General features: G+C 44.3%; 1 protein-coding gene across 1 annotated transcript in view; it reads left to right on the plus strand.

Annotated features, from left to right (window-relative positions):
• LOC124788224 (phosphoinositide 3-kinase regulatory subunit 4) overlaps nucleotides 1-15,062 on the plus strand; it is a 195,436-nt gene that overhangs the window by 38,692 nt on the left and 141,682 nt on the right. The window contains exon 3 of the mRNA XM_047255405.1: nucleotides 3,211-3,360. Coding sequence (XP_047111361.1) covers nucleotides 3,211-3,360 — 150 coding nt within the window. The remainder of the gene's footprint in view (nucleotides 1-3,210; nucleotides 3,361-15,062) is intronic.

Here is a 15,062-nt window from a genome sequence, read left to right on the forward strand (position 1 = left end):
GTGATGTTCAAACAAATTTCAGTCTTGCAGCTGGTCATTGTTGAATTCATTGCATGATATTTCGACTGTGCACCTGCCAGTCATCATAAGGTGAGCCATCGAAGACTGACGAAGAGTTGCTTTGTTCCACCCTGTATAGTGTAGTGCGAGTATTCCACGTATGTGTCAAAATTCAAGTTGACAGACAGACCACACTTCCCAGTGGCAGCGCCCTCACTAGTGGAACTGTGCGACTCAGCTGTCCTCTATGTTACCACTCGCCTGAGCCATTTGCATATCCATAGTCTTCGATTACAACAAATTGTGGAGATTATGGGGTTCCACACACTGTCCAACTGGTAGTCGTTATTGTGGTTCATCAGATTTTCCACCAGACATATTTTCACAAATTCATTAATAATGGAGTCCAAAAAAGATGTTTCTGTGGTCAGAATCACAGTTCTATCACACTCCATTGAGTGTCCAGTGGAAATAAAGTGTTCAGTGATAGCAGACTTGCTTGGTTGCAGAAGGGGAGTGCAACATTGATTCTTAGTGCAGTGTTCTTTCACCATGCGTGCAGTCTGTCCCATGTAAGCCATACCACACTGACAAGGTATTTTGTTAACTCCACAGTAACAAGGTCTGCAATCTTAGGTGGTAGGTCACTTTCACTTGAAATTTACAAGGATTCCTGCCATTTTAAATGAAATGTTGCTCACAAAAGGAACAGAAGCTAAAGATTTTGCCAGCGTGTTCTCCTCTTGATCCCCTTCCTGGTAATTTGCTGTGTGGAATATCCATTTTTTTCACTGTCGTTAGGTGGGTGAACTCTTTAGGCAAACTATGTAGATCTGAGATTGTGTGAGCTCTGTGTACAAGTGTTTTAAGCATGCCCAGAGTTTGCAATGGGTGATGACAACTTGACACTTGCAAATACAAGTCAGTATGAGTGGGCATAAGACAAACAGAATGCCCCTGAGGTCCATCATTCTTTCATCTAACCAAGACATCAAGACATCCAAGAAAGACAGACAATCATCTTTCTTTATTTCCCTAACAGGCTGAATGATGTTATGAATGGAGTTGAGATGGTGGTGAAACTCCCTTAATTTATCTTCTCCTTGAGGCCATACTATGAAAGTATTGTCTACACACCTTCAAAATACACGTTGTTTAACGGCAGCTGATTCAAGCGGTCTCTCCTCAGAATCTCCCATAAAAAGTTGGCCACCAAGGGAGACATAGGGCTGCACATGGCGACGCCATCAGTTTGTTCAAAATATTCTTGTTTAAGCATAAAATAGGTTTAGGATAGAGTATGCTAAAAAAAAAGAACAGTGATGTCCACCTGGAACTTTTTACCAATTAGTGAAGGCTCACAAAGGTGACGAACCATGATAGTGGCAACCAGTTGGACACTACATTGAACCCTATCACCTCCACCATTTGTTCTAATCGAAGATGACAGAGTAGGCTAGTGGCCTTGATGACTGGTAACACAGAGGACAACTTAGTTCTATGGTTTGACCAGCGAGAGTGCTGCTGTGACAAAGTGAGGTCCGTCTGTCAACTTGCATTTTGATACATGCACGAAATACTTCCACCACGCTCTGTAGGGCAGCATGGAGCAAGTCTTCTCAGTCTTTGATGGTTCACCTGAAGATAACTGGCAGGTACCCAGTCGAAATACCATGCAATGAAGTCAGTGATGACAGGCTTCAAGCCCAAATTTATCTGAACATTCAGTTCGCCTGGAAAATTTTAAAATTCACATAAGATCTGTGATAATTTATGGCAGTGCACTAAGGTGAAACAAAGTAAAACAGAAGATGGTTGCTAAAAAGCGTGGCTAGGGGCAGAGATTGGTCTATTTAGTCATAACTGGCAGGATTAGCTGCACACCTACTACTGGAATGGGGACCATGCTGGGTGTGCCTCTGTTACACCAGTGGCTGAAAATGGAGGCAGTAGTAGGAGCATACAGGCTAAAAACTGGAAATAACCAGATATCTTTAGGGTATCCAGAACCCCGCACCAAAACACTGATGTGGCAAATATAGGAATGATAGGGGAAAAGCTGGCTTACTATACAGTAGCTTCCAGCTGCGTCAATAAATCTTTCATCATAACAATTGAAAGTAGGAAGCAGTGGAGGAACAAATCATGATACTGTGCAGGAGACATAATGTGGATTACTGATATGTCAAAAATCTTAGTTTTACATTTATTCAGATAGCTAAGCAGCTCTGAAATCTCTATCAGCCCCTGCAACAAGACCAAATGTTGCAGAATGCCACAAAGCCCTTGTGAGGCTAGGGGGAAGCAACAAGATAAACCTGCTGTAGGTCACTGGTCACTCAGGAATCAGCGGCTTATAGGTTGGACAGGACAGATGTGATGACTCATTTATTTGACTATAACATGTCCTAACAATCAGTAATGCATTGATTAAATCAGTACTATAAAACTGGTTCAGTAGGCAGCATTTAGAATAGTGAACTATCATGCAAAAACAAAAAAAAAGGAGACCCTAGGTTTTGTCTGTATGGTGAGGGTGATGGAAGTGCATCATATCTAATCTTAGTGCAAACTGTAGGAGATGAAAAGACACAGAATATATGGATCATCAAGTCCGGAAGAAGTTGTGCCTAATAAAGGACCTCCTACTACTCTTTAATGTTACTGGTTGGCTTTACTACTATCATAGGAAGTGAAACCTCACAATAAATCTATTTCGGTGTGAGCAATAGTGAACTGGGGCCACTGTTGCTTTTATATCCCTGTTCAGATCAAGACAAATTCAATAATAAACTGCAGTAAAAATATTAGACTAATAATCGGTTGCCACTTTTCACCATTTCAGTGTTTCATAAATAGTACGTTATTGTGTAGATGTCCACCCCGGTAGCTGAGTGGTCAGCGTGATGGATTGTCAATCCGCTGGGCCCGGGTTCGGTTCCCGGCTGGGTCGGAGAATTTTCTCCACCCAGGGACTGGGTGTTGTGTTGTCCTCATCGTCATCCTATCATCTTCAACGACTGCAGCTCACCGATCACCGAAGTGGTGTCAAATTGAAAGACCGGCACCCGGCGAACGGTCTGCCTGACGGGGGGCCCTAGCCATATGGTTAAATTAAAAAATGGTGTAGATGTTTGCTGTATGTTGTAATATAAATTTAAATGGGCATTTTGCACATCATTACCTTCCTTTGTTCTTTTTGTGTTGCAGTTAACAGATAAAGCAGCTTTCCTTATGCGAGAGTATGTAAAATATAGTCTGTATGATCGGATAAGCACAAGACCCTTCCTCACAGCTATTGAGAAGAAATGGATTGCATTTCAACTTCTTTATGCTCTTCATCAGTGCCACAAAGTTGGAGTAAGTATTGCGTGTGAAGCATTGCCATATTTGATGACATACGGATTACATTGCCAAACAGTTATCCTGAAATGCTTGAATATTACATATAAATGTGATTCTCATATTGACTGCCTGTGTTCTGATTACATTACTGATATGATTGTGCATAGGTACTACGCCATTATTGATCTTCACAATTGTATCATCATTAAAAGCTATGGAACATAATTTACCATGCTGTTAACTCTACAAAAGATTGCATAGTATAAGAAATGATTAGGGCATCCTGCTACGTGTAACTGTGGAAAATCTAACAAATATAACAGCTGCAGTATTCTTTATTGGAACACTTGTAGGCCACAATTGGAGAGTGTGAAATGTTTCTCTTAGAAACTTTTTCTTTTGCTTGACAATGTACTTGACTGCAGGTAACTCTAATAGAATGAAACAGCATTTTCAGAGTGGGGAATAGTCACTACAGATGTACCAACTGTTCTTGTTATCATACGATCTTCAGTCATATGTCCAAGGTACTGAAAAAGGAAGTACTACAGAGTGTCCCACATAAAGCTGGTATGCCTCACACCTGAGAGTCAAGTAACAATGAACTAACTAACAAAGAATTGATAATAGTAATGTTAAAAACCATGTAGTTACCTGTTCATAAGAGATGCTGGAAGTAGTAGTCATGGGTATCCAGGCAAAGCTGACTTCGTGTGATGATGTTTACCAGCAACATGCTATAATTCTGCAGGCACAGTGTTGTTAATTTCTCTGGTAATTTTCTGTTTAAGATCATCTATTTGTGAGGATTTTCAGCATACACTTTGCTTTTTAATGTGCACCATACTTAAAAAGTCTGAGGACCTTGGGGGCCAGAGGCCTCTACTGACAAGTCTGTCTTCAGGGAGCCCATTGGTGATGTGGTCCATGCTTTGGTTGAATGTGTGAATGGTTGTTCCATCATATCTGTCACTGTTTAAGGTGTGACTGAAAAATGTGAGGCCAATAATGCACTTGCCGAGCAACACACACCAAACACATACCTTCTCTTAATGCCGAGGTTCTTCATGCAGAATATTTGGGTTGCCCTGTGACCAGTATCTGTGATTCAGGAAGTTTACATAACTTGACAAATGAAACCAAGCCTCATCTGAAATGAAGTAAAGCAAGGGGTCCAGGTAATCATTAGCAATTGATGTTAACAGCCAGTTACAATAACGAACTTCTTTTTTTCCTGGTTCTCAAATTTAACTCTTGCACGACACTCACACAATGTATGAGGTACAGCAATCTGCTGTGATAACCTCCTTACCGACTTGTGGGGAATTTCCATGTGAATTCTGTCTATAGTTTCAGGGGACCTCATGGTTGTCTGTTCCTCTGCACATTCTGTACAGATTGTACAGCCCTCCAGATCTTGAATAGTGCTGGTTGTGGTGAGATTCCTACCAGGATACTTTGCTTGAAACATTTTGTTATATTCCTTGATAGAGCCTGCCCTTATGTAACACTCCACAGTATCAGTTCGGTATTCTAGTGCAAACTGCCCCACTGCTGTAGCAACTCACTATGAGCTTCTCACAGCAACTGATGCATTAAACTTTCTGGTAAAATGCAGTATAGCCAACTTTCAAGACAGCATTGCCATTTCACAAGCAGTTCGATTAGAGATGATTAACTGATACGTGATGCGTACTGGTTTTATGTAGGGCACCCTTTGTTAATGTGACTACTTGTTGTTAGACCGTCAGCGAGAGCGCGCTGCGAGTTCCTGCTACTAATAAGGTGAGTACACTGTTCGCTTGTTACATATTTTTACGAGCTACAAACAGGAGTGACTTATTTTCAGTTATCTGTGTAGTTACTAGTTTATTTTTGTAATTTCTTGCATGTTCGAGTGCTTACTAGGCACAACCTTTTATTTCAATAACAATGTAGTGTACAGCACCGCCGTTGTTATCAACCGTTGTATCGATCCTAGTATTGTACAGGCTTTTGTTCGTGTGGTTAGAACAGCTCAGTGTCGGTTAGACCGTCAGCGAGAGTTAGACCGTCAGCGAGAGTGCACCACGTGCTCCTGCTACTAATAAGGCGAGTACACCATTTGCTTATTGCATATTTTTACAAGCTTCAAACAAGAGCTACTTATTTTCAGTTATCTGTGTAGTTACTAGATTATTTTTGTAACTTCTTGCGTGTTCGAGTGCTTACAATAACAGTGTAGTGTACAGTACCGCCGTTGCTATCGACCCTCGTATCGTACAGGCTTTTGTTTGTTTGGTTAGAACAGCTCAGTGTCGGTTAGATCATCAGTGAGAGAGCACTTTGATTTCCCACTGCTAATAAGACAAGTACACTGTTCGTTTGTTATATATTTTTACGAGCTTCGAGTTGGCGACCCTTCGCTCACAGCTCCAGGCTGTGTTGGCATCCGTCGCACAACTGTAGGCTGCTGCCAAGGGGCGTCACTGTGGGGGATCGAACGCGGGGATGCGTGGGATGTTGAGTACGTCCGACGTGTCCTCCGATCGGTCCACTGCTGTGACCGCCTCGGGTACTGCCTGCACTGAGATTGACCCTTCACCCATGGTTGAGTGTGGGATCATTCCAAAGTCTGGCAGGCAGCGAGAAACATTCCGAGGGGCCAATCGTAGGGCCTCCCCGGTTTGTTTGATGAACAGGTTTCGGGCAGCTGATGCTGTGTCTGAGCCGGATGCAGTTGTCCACCTTGTCCCAGAGGAAGCTTCTCAGCCCACAAAGTCTGGGCATTCACAGAGGGTGGGTTCGCTGGCAGTTGGGAGCTCCAACATTAGGCGCGCAATGGGGCCCCTTAGGAACAAGGCTGCCAAGGAGGGGAAGGAAGCCAGTGTGCACTCCGTTTGCATTCTGGGGGGAGTCATTCCAGATGTGGAAAGGGTGCTTGCTTCTGGATGCCATGAAGAGTACAGGGTGCAGCCAACTGTGGGTGGTGGCTCATGTCGGTACCAACGATGCGTGTCGCTTTGGATCGGACCAGATTCTGTCTGGTTTTGGGTGGCTAGCGGAAATGGTAAAGACTGCCAGTCTTGCTTCCGAGATTAAGACGGAGCTCACCATGTGCAGCATCGTTGATAGAACAGACTGTGGTCCTTTGCTGCAGAGCTGAGTGGAGCGTCTGAATCAGAGGCTCAGGCAGTTCTATAACCGTGTAGGCTGCAGATTCCTTGACTTGCGCCATCGGGTGGTGGTTTTTCAGGTTCCGCTTAATAGGTGAGGAGGCCACTACCAGTGGCAAGACGCAATCAATACCTTCACTGTGTGATAACAATGGTAAAGTCACTGGTGACAGTGCCACTAGAGCAGTTATTAAACACATTTTTCCGAAACTCCTTCACCAAGGAAGACGAAGCAAATATTCCTGAATTCCAATCAAGAACAACTGCCAAGATGAGAAATATAGAAGTAGATATCCACAGTGTAACAAAGCAGCTTAAATCACTTAATAAAGGCAAGGCCTCCGGTCCAGATTGTATACCAGTCTGGTTCCTCTCAGAGTATGCTGATAAAATACCTCCATATTTAGCTATTATATACAACAACTCGCTCACAGAAAGATCTGTACCTAAAGACTGAAAAATTGCTCAAGTCACACCAATACCCAGAAAGGGAAGTAGGAGTAATCCGCTGAATTACAGGCCTATATCACTAATGTCGATTTGCAGTAGGGTTTTGGAACATGTATTGTATTAGAACATTATGAAGTACCTAGAAAAAAACGATTTATTGACACATAGTCAGCATGGTTTCAGAAAATATCATTCTTGTGAAACACAACTAGCTCTTTAGATTTATGAAGTAATAAGTGATGTCGACAGGGGATCTCAAATTGATTCCATATTTTTAGATTTCCAGATGGCTTTCGACACCTTTCATCACAAGCGCCTTCTAACCAAACTGCATGCCTACAGAGTCCCACCTCAGTTGTGTGACTGTATTTGTGATTTCCTGTCAGAAAGGTCACAGTTTGTAGTAATAGACGGAAAGTCATCGAGTAAAACAGAAGTAATATTTGGCGTTCCCCAAGGATGTGTCATAGGCCCTCTATTGTTCCTGATCTATATTAACACCATGGAAGACAATCTGAGTAGCCCTATTAGATTGTTTGCAGATGATGCTGTCATTTGCCATCTTGCAAAGTCATCAGATAATCAGAACAACTTGCAAAATGATTTAGATAAGATATCTGTATGGTGCGAAAAGTGGCAATTGACCCTGAATAAAGAAAAGTGTGAAGTTACTCACATGAGTACTAAAAGAAATCAGCTAAATTTCAATTACTCGATAAGTCACACAAATCTGAAGGCTGTAAATTCAGCAAAATACTTAGGGATTGCAATTACAAATAACCTAAATTGGAACGATCACATAGATAATATTGTGGGTAGAGCAAACCAAAGACTGTGATTTATTGGCAGAACACTTAGAAGGTGCAACAGGTCTACTAAAGAGACTGCTTACACCACGCTTGTGTGCCCTATTCTGAAGTATTGCTGTGCGGTGTGGGATCCGTATCAGGTGGGACTGACAGATGACATTGAAAAAGTACAAGGATGGCAGCTCGTTTTGTATTATTGTGAAATAAGGGAGATAGTGTCACAAACGTGATATGTGAATTGGAGTGGCAATCATGAAAACAAAGGCGTTTTTCATTGCGACGGGATCTTCTCATGAAATTTCAATCACCAGTTTCCTCCTCCAATTGCGAAAACGTTCTGTTGGCACCCACCTACATAGGGAGTAATGATCATCACGATAAAATACGAGAAATCAGGGTTCGCACAGAAAAATTTAAGTGCTCGTTTCTCCTGCGTGCCTTTCGAGAGTGGAACAATAGAGAGACAGCTTGAAGGTAGTTCATTGAATCCTCTGCCAGGCACTTTATTGTGAATAGCAGAGTAATCACTTCGATGTAGATGTAGTTACACTTTGGAGTGCTTGTATCATATGATGTGCAGTGATTCAGATTCTGAATTTGCTTTCATTTGGACAGGGATTAAATGTATTTGAACTTAGGCATTCCATGCTTTCAGTTATGGTAATTGCTAGCATGTTTCTTTCAATAAGGCCAGTGTCGGTTGGTCACAGCCAGTGTGCTCCCTGCCGCCGTTGGATAAGCAGCTGCAGCAGCAAGTCGTATACTCCTAGCTCACTCATTTGTTACATAGTTTAATTCTTAATTTCTTTGCGTGTTTTTGGTATTTGCATTGTTTAATTCATAAATTTCGGGTGTATTACAGTATTTGAGAGTTGTAGCATCGCGTTTTAGTACCTGAATAGTGTAAAATCGCGTAGTCTCCTTCCGCCGCCGAGCAGTGTGTCAGCATTACTGCATTTACTAAGCAATCTTGTATTTTAATAACCGTTTAAATTTTGTGTCGATTTGTTTGCGCTCTCTGTAGATTAGTTCAGACGTTCTTTGCACAACAGTTTTTAGCATGGATAGGGACTGCAACTGCTGTGTTCGGATGCAGGCTGAGTTGGCATCCCTTCGCTCCCAGCTTCAGGCAGTGTTGGCTTCGGTCACACAGCTTGAGGCTGTTGCCAATAGGCATCACTGTGGGGTTCCGGATGGGGGTTTGTCGCGGACGGCCAGCTCGTCCCACGCATCTCCCGATCGGACTACGACTGTGGTTGCCTGGGATACTGCCCGCATTGAGGCTGATCCCTCACCTGTGGTAGAGTGGGAGGTCGTCTCAAGGTGTGGCAGGGGGCGAAATACATTCTGGAGGGCTGAACGGAAGGCCTCTCCAGTTTGTCTGACGAACCAGTTTCAGGCTCTGTCTCAGGCTGATACTGATCTTCGGCCTGACATGGCTGTTTGTCCTGTTCCAGAGGTTGCCCCTCAGTCTGCAAGATCCGGGCGGTCACAGAGGGTGGGCTTACTGGTAGTTGGGAGCTCCAACGTCAGGCGCGTAATGGGGCCCCTTAGGGATATGGCAGCAAGAGAGGGGAAGAAAACCAATGCACTCCGTGTACATACCGGGGGGAGTCATTCCAGATGTGGAAAGGGTCCTTCCGGATGCCATGGAGGGTACAGGGTGCACCCATCTGCAGGTGGTCGCTCATGTCGGCACCAATGATGTGTGTCACTATGGATCCGAGGAAATCCTCTCTGGCTTCCGGCGGCTATCTGATTTGGTGAAGACTGCCAGTCTCGCTAGCGGGATGAAAGCAGAGCTCACCATCTGCAGCATTGTCGACAGGATTGACTGCGGACCTTTGGTACAGAGCTGAGTGGAGGGTCTGAATCAGAGGCTGAGACGGTGCGACTGTGTGGGCTGCAGATTCCTCGCCTTGCGCCATAGGGTCGTGGGGTTTCGGGTTCCACTGGATAGGTAAGGAGTCCACTACACGCAACAAGCGGCTACACGGGTAGCAGGGGTTGTGTGGCGTGGGCTGGGCGGTTTTTTAGGTTAGATGGCCTTGGGCAAGTACAGAAAGGGCAACAGCCTCAACGAGTGCGGGGCAAAGTCAGGACATGCGGGGACCAAACAGCAATCGGTATTGTAATTGTAAACTGTCGAAGCTGCGTTGGCAAAGTACCGGAACTTCAAGCGCTGATAGAAAGTACGGAAGCTGAAATCGTTATAGGTACAGAAAGCTGGCTGAAGCCAGAGATAAATTCTGCCAAAATTTTTACAAAGGTACAGACGGTGTTTAGAAAGGATAGATTGCATGCAACCGGTGGTGGAGTGTTTGTCGCTGTTAGTAGTAGTTTATCCTGTAGTGCAGTAGAAGTGGATAATTCCTGTGAATTATTATGGGTGGAGGTTACACTCAACAACCAAGCTAGGTTAATAATTGGCTCCTTTTACCGACCTCCCGACTCAGCAGCATTAGTGGCAGAACAACTGAGAGAAAATTTGGAATGCATTTCACATAAATTTTCTCAGCATGTTATAGTCTTAGTTGGAGATTTCAATTTACCAGATATAGACTGGGACACTCAGATGTTTAGGACGGGTGGTAGGGACAGGGCATCGAGTGACATTATACTGAGTGCACTATCCGAAAATTACCTCGAGCAATTAAACAGAGAACCGACTCGTGGAGATAACATCTTGGACCTACTGATAACATCTTGGACCTACTGATAACAAACAGACCCGAACTTTTCGACTCTGTATGTGCAGAACAGGGAATCAGTGACCATAAGGCCGTTGCAGCATCCCTGAATATGGAAGTTAATAGGAATATAAAAAAAAGTCCCTTTTTTATATTCTGTTTAGGTTTATCTGTTTAGCAAGAGTAATAGAAGGCAGATTTCAGACTGCCTAACAGATCAAAATGAAAATTTCTGTTCCGACACTGACAATGTTGAGTGTTTATGGAAAAAGTTCAAGGCAATCGTAAAATGCGTTTTAGACAGGTACGTGCCGAGTAAAACTGTGAGGGACAGGAAAAACCCACTGTGGTACAACAACAAAGTTAGAAAACTACTGCGAAAGCAAAGAGAGCTTCACTCCAAGTTTAAATGCTGCCAAAACCTCTCAGACAAACAGAAGCTAAACAATGTCAAAGTTAGCATAAGGAGGGCTATGCGTGAAGCGTTCAGTGAATTTGAAAGTAAAATTCTATGTACCGACTTGACAGAAAATTCTCGGAAGTTCTGGTCTTACGTTAAATCAGTAAGTGGCTCGAAACAGCATATCCAGACACTCCGGGATGATGATGGCATTGAAACAGAGGATGACACGCTTAAAGCTGAAATACTAAACACCTTTTTCCAAAGCTGTTTCACAGAGGAAGACAGCACTGCAGTTCCTTCTCTAAATCCTCGCACAAACGAAAAAATGACTGACATCGAAATAAGTGTCCAAGGAATAGAAAAGCAACTGGAATCACTCAACAGAGGAAAGTCCACTGGACCTGACGGGATACCAATTCGATTCTACACAGAGTACGCGAAAGAACTTGCCCCCCTTCTAACAGCCATGTACCGCAAGTCTCTAGAGGAACGGAAGATTCCAAATGATTGGAAAAGAGCACAGGTAGTCCCAGTCTTCAAGAAGGGTCGTCGAGCAGATGCGCAAAACTATAGACCTATATGTCTCACGTCGATCTGTTGTAGAATTTTAGAACATGTTTTTTGCTCGAGTATCATGCCGTTTTTGGAAACCCAGAATCTACTATGTAGGAATCAACATGGATTCCGGAAACAGCGATCGTGTGAGACCCAACTCACTTTATTTGTTCATGAGACCCAGAAAATATTAGATACAGGCTCCCAGGTAGATGCTATTTTTCTTGACTTCCGGAAGGCGCTCGATACAGTTCTGCACTGTCGCCTGATAAACAAAGTAAGAGCCTACGGAATATCAGACCAGCTGTGTGGCTGGGTTGAAGAGTTTTTAGCAAACAGAACACAGCATGTTGTTATCAATGGAGAGACGTCTATAGACGTTAAAGTAACCTCTGGCGTGCCGCAGGGGAGTGGTATGGGACCATTGCTTTTCACAATATATGTAAATGACCTAGTAGATAGTGTCGGAAGTTCCATGCGGCTTTTCGCGGATGATGCTGTAGTATACAGAGAAGTTGCAGCATTAGAAAATTGTAGCGAAATACAGGAAGATCTGCAGCGGATAGGCACTTGGTGCAGGGAGTGGCAACTGACCCTTAACATAGACAAATGTAATGTTTTGCGAATACATAGAAAGAAGGATCCTTTATTGTATGATTATATGATAGCGGAACAAACACTGGTAGCAGTTACTTCTGTAAAATATCTGGGAGTATGCGTGCGGAATGATTTGAAATGGAATGATCATATAAAATTAATTGTTGGTAAGGCAGTTACCAGGTTGAGATTCATTGGGAGAGTCCTTAGAAAATGTAGTCCATCAACAAAGGAGGTGGCTTACGAAACACTTGTTCGACCTATACTTGAGTATTGCTCATCAGTGTGGGATCCGTACCAGATCAGGTTGACGGAGGAGATAGAGAAGATCCAAAGAAGAACGGCGCGTTTCATCACAGGGTTATTTGGTAACCGTGATAGCGTTACGGAGATGTTTAACAAACTCAAGTGGCAGACTCTGCAAGAGAGGCGCTCTGCATCGCGGTGTAGCTTGCTCGCCAGGTTTCGAGAGAGTGCGTTTCTGGATGAGATATCGAATATATTGCTTCCCCCTACTTATACCTTCCGAGGAGATCACGAATGTAAAATTAGAGAGATTAGAGCGCGCACGGAGGCTTTCAGACAGTCGTTCTTCCCGCGAACCATACGCGACTGGAACAGGAAAGGGAGGTAATGACAGTGGCACGTAAAGTGCCCTCCGCCACACACCGTTGGGTGGCTTGCGGAGTATAAATGTAGATGTAGATGTAGACGTAGCCATTGTGCTTCCCTAACTTTATCCAGCTGAGCATACCATGTGAGGTGGCTCATTAATGAAGACTCTTGACTCACATTTGGGAGGATCAAAGTCCAAACCCTCAACCATTCATCCGGATTAAGGTGTTTTATTCTTTCCCTAATTTGTTTAACACAAATGCTGGGGTGGTTCCTTTGAAAAAGTCATGACCAATTTACTTATATCTTTTTCTTCATAGTGGATATCAAAGCTGAATATTTACTGAATGAATTCAGAATTTTTTTTTTCTTAAGTTGTGATTTATTTAATCTTTCATTCTTTTCACAACTGGCTTCAGCTTATGTTTGGAGAAGAACACTATGTTACAAGTACAAAATGAGAACACACTGGTATGATGGTAAATTAGCAGAAAAATAGTTTACTTTTAAATTTACCAAATTTCTAAATTGGCAGCATCTTCACAATCTGTTTCTCCATTTATATCGGTTTACAAAATGCAACTGTGCTTTATGTATTGACAGTTTTGACATTTGGTTTGTTTACATAAGGCAGGAAATGTGCAAAGATATAATTTACTTATATTGGCCAAGATAAATAATAAATAAATAACTTAATTATATCTTATCTTGATGAAGTAGTCAACATCATTATCTTCAGCAATATACTCTGCAACTAGAAGCTATAGTTGGCCCTTGGCCTCAATTTGGTGGCTGTCACCTACATGCTGGATACTTTGCTCTTGGTTGCACTCATATAGAATTGCAGAAAATTTGGTAGATGAGGTGGTTGCTTTGAGAGATGGTTCCATCTCTGACAGGGTGGGAGATATCTGGGCTTGGGCTGGAGTAAGTGGTAACAGGCATATTTATGGGACAAGTTTTCCATGGGAATATTACCCGCAGGACAGATACACTCCTGGAAATTGAAATAAGAACACCGTGAATTCATTGTCCCAGGAAGGGGAAACTTTATTGACACATTCCTGGGGTCAGATACATCACATGATCACACTGACAGAACCACAGGCACATAGACACAGGCAACAGAGCATGCACAATGTCGGCACTAGTACAGTGTATATCCACCTTTCGCAGCAATGCAGGCTGCTATTCTCCCATGGAGACGATCGTAGAGATGCTGGATGTAGTCCTGTGGAACGGCTTGCCATGCCATTTCCACCTGGCGCCTCAGTTGGACCAGCGTTCGTGCTGGACTTGCAGACCGCGTGAGACGACGCTTCATCCAGTCCCAAACATGCTCAATGGGGGACAGATCCGGAGATCTTGCTGGCCAGGGTAGTTGACTTACACCTTCTAGAGCATGTTGGGTGGCACGGGATACATGCGGACGTGCATTGTCCTGTTGGAACAGCAAGTTCCCTTGCCGGTCTAGGAATGGTAGAACGATGGGTTCGATGACGGTTTGGATGTACCGTGCACTATTCAGTGTCCCCTCGACGTTCACCAGTGGTGTACGGCCAGTGTAGGAGATCACTCCCCACACCATGATGCCGGGTGTTGGCCCTGTGTGCCTCGGTCGTATGCAATCCTGGTTGTGGCGCTCACCTGCACGGCGCCAAACACGCATACGACCATCATTGGCACCAAGGCAGAAGCGACTCTCATCGCTGAAGACGACACGTCTCCATTCGTCCCTCCATTCACTCCTGTCGCGACACCACTGGAGGCGGGCTGCACGATGTTGGGGCGTGAGTGGAAGACGGCCTAATGGTGTGCGGGACCGTAGCCCAGCTTCATGGAGACGGTTGCGAATGGTCCTCGCCGATACCCCAGGAGCAACAGTGTCCCTAATTTGCTGGGAAGTGGCGGTGCGGTCCCCTACGGCACTGCGTAGGATCCTACGGTCTTGGCGTGCATCCGTGCGTCGCTGCGGTCCGGTCCCAGGTCGACGGGCACGTGCACCTTCCGCCGACCACTGGTGACAACATCGATGTACTGTGGAGACCTCACGCCCCACGTGTTGAGCAATTCGGCGGTACGTCCACCCGGCCTCCCGCATGCCCACTATACGCCCTCGCTCAAAGTCCGTCAACTGCACATACGGTTCACGTCCACGCTGTCGCGGCATGCTACCAGTGTTAAAGACTGCGATGGAGCTCCGTATGCCACGGCAAACTGGCTGACACTGATGGTGGCAGTGCACAAATGCTGCGCAGCTAGCGCCATTTGACGGCCAACACCGCGGTTCCTGGTGTGTCCGCTGTGCCGTGCGTGTGATCATTGCTTGTACAGCCCTCTCGCAGTGTCCGGAGCAAGTATGGTGGGTCTGACACACCGGTGTCAATGTGTTCTTTTTTCCATTTCCAGGAGTGTATTTGGGAACATAAATGTTGTAGGGACA

The sequence above is a fragment of the Schistocerca piceifrons genome, chromosome 3 (genome assembly GCF_021461385.2).
Source record: "Schistocerca piceifrons isolate TAMUIC-IGC-003096 chromosome 3, iqSchPice1.1, whole genome shotgun sequence".
NCBI lineage: Eukaryota > Metazoa > Arthropoda > Insecta > Orthoptera > Acrididae > Schistocerca > Schistocerca piceifrons.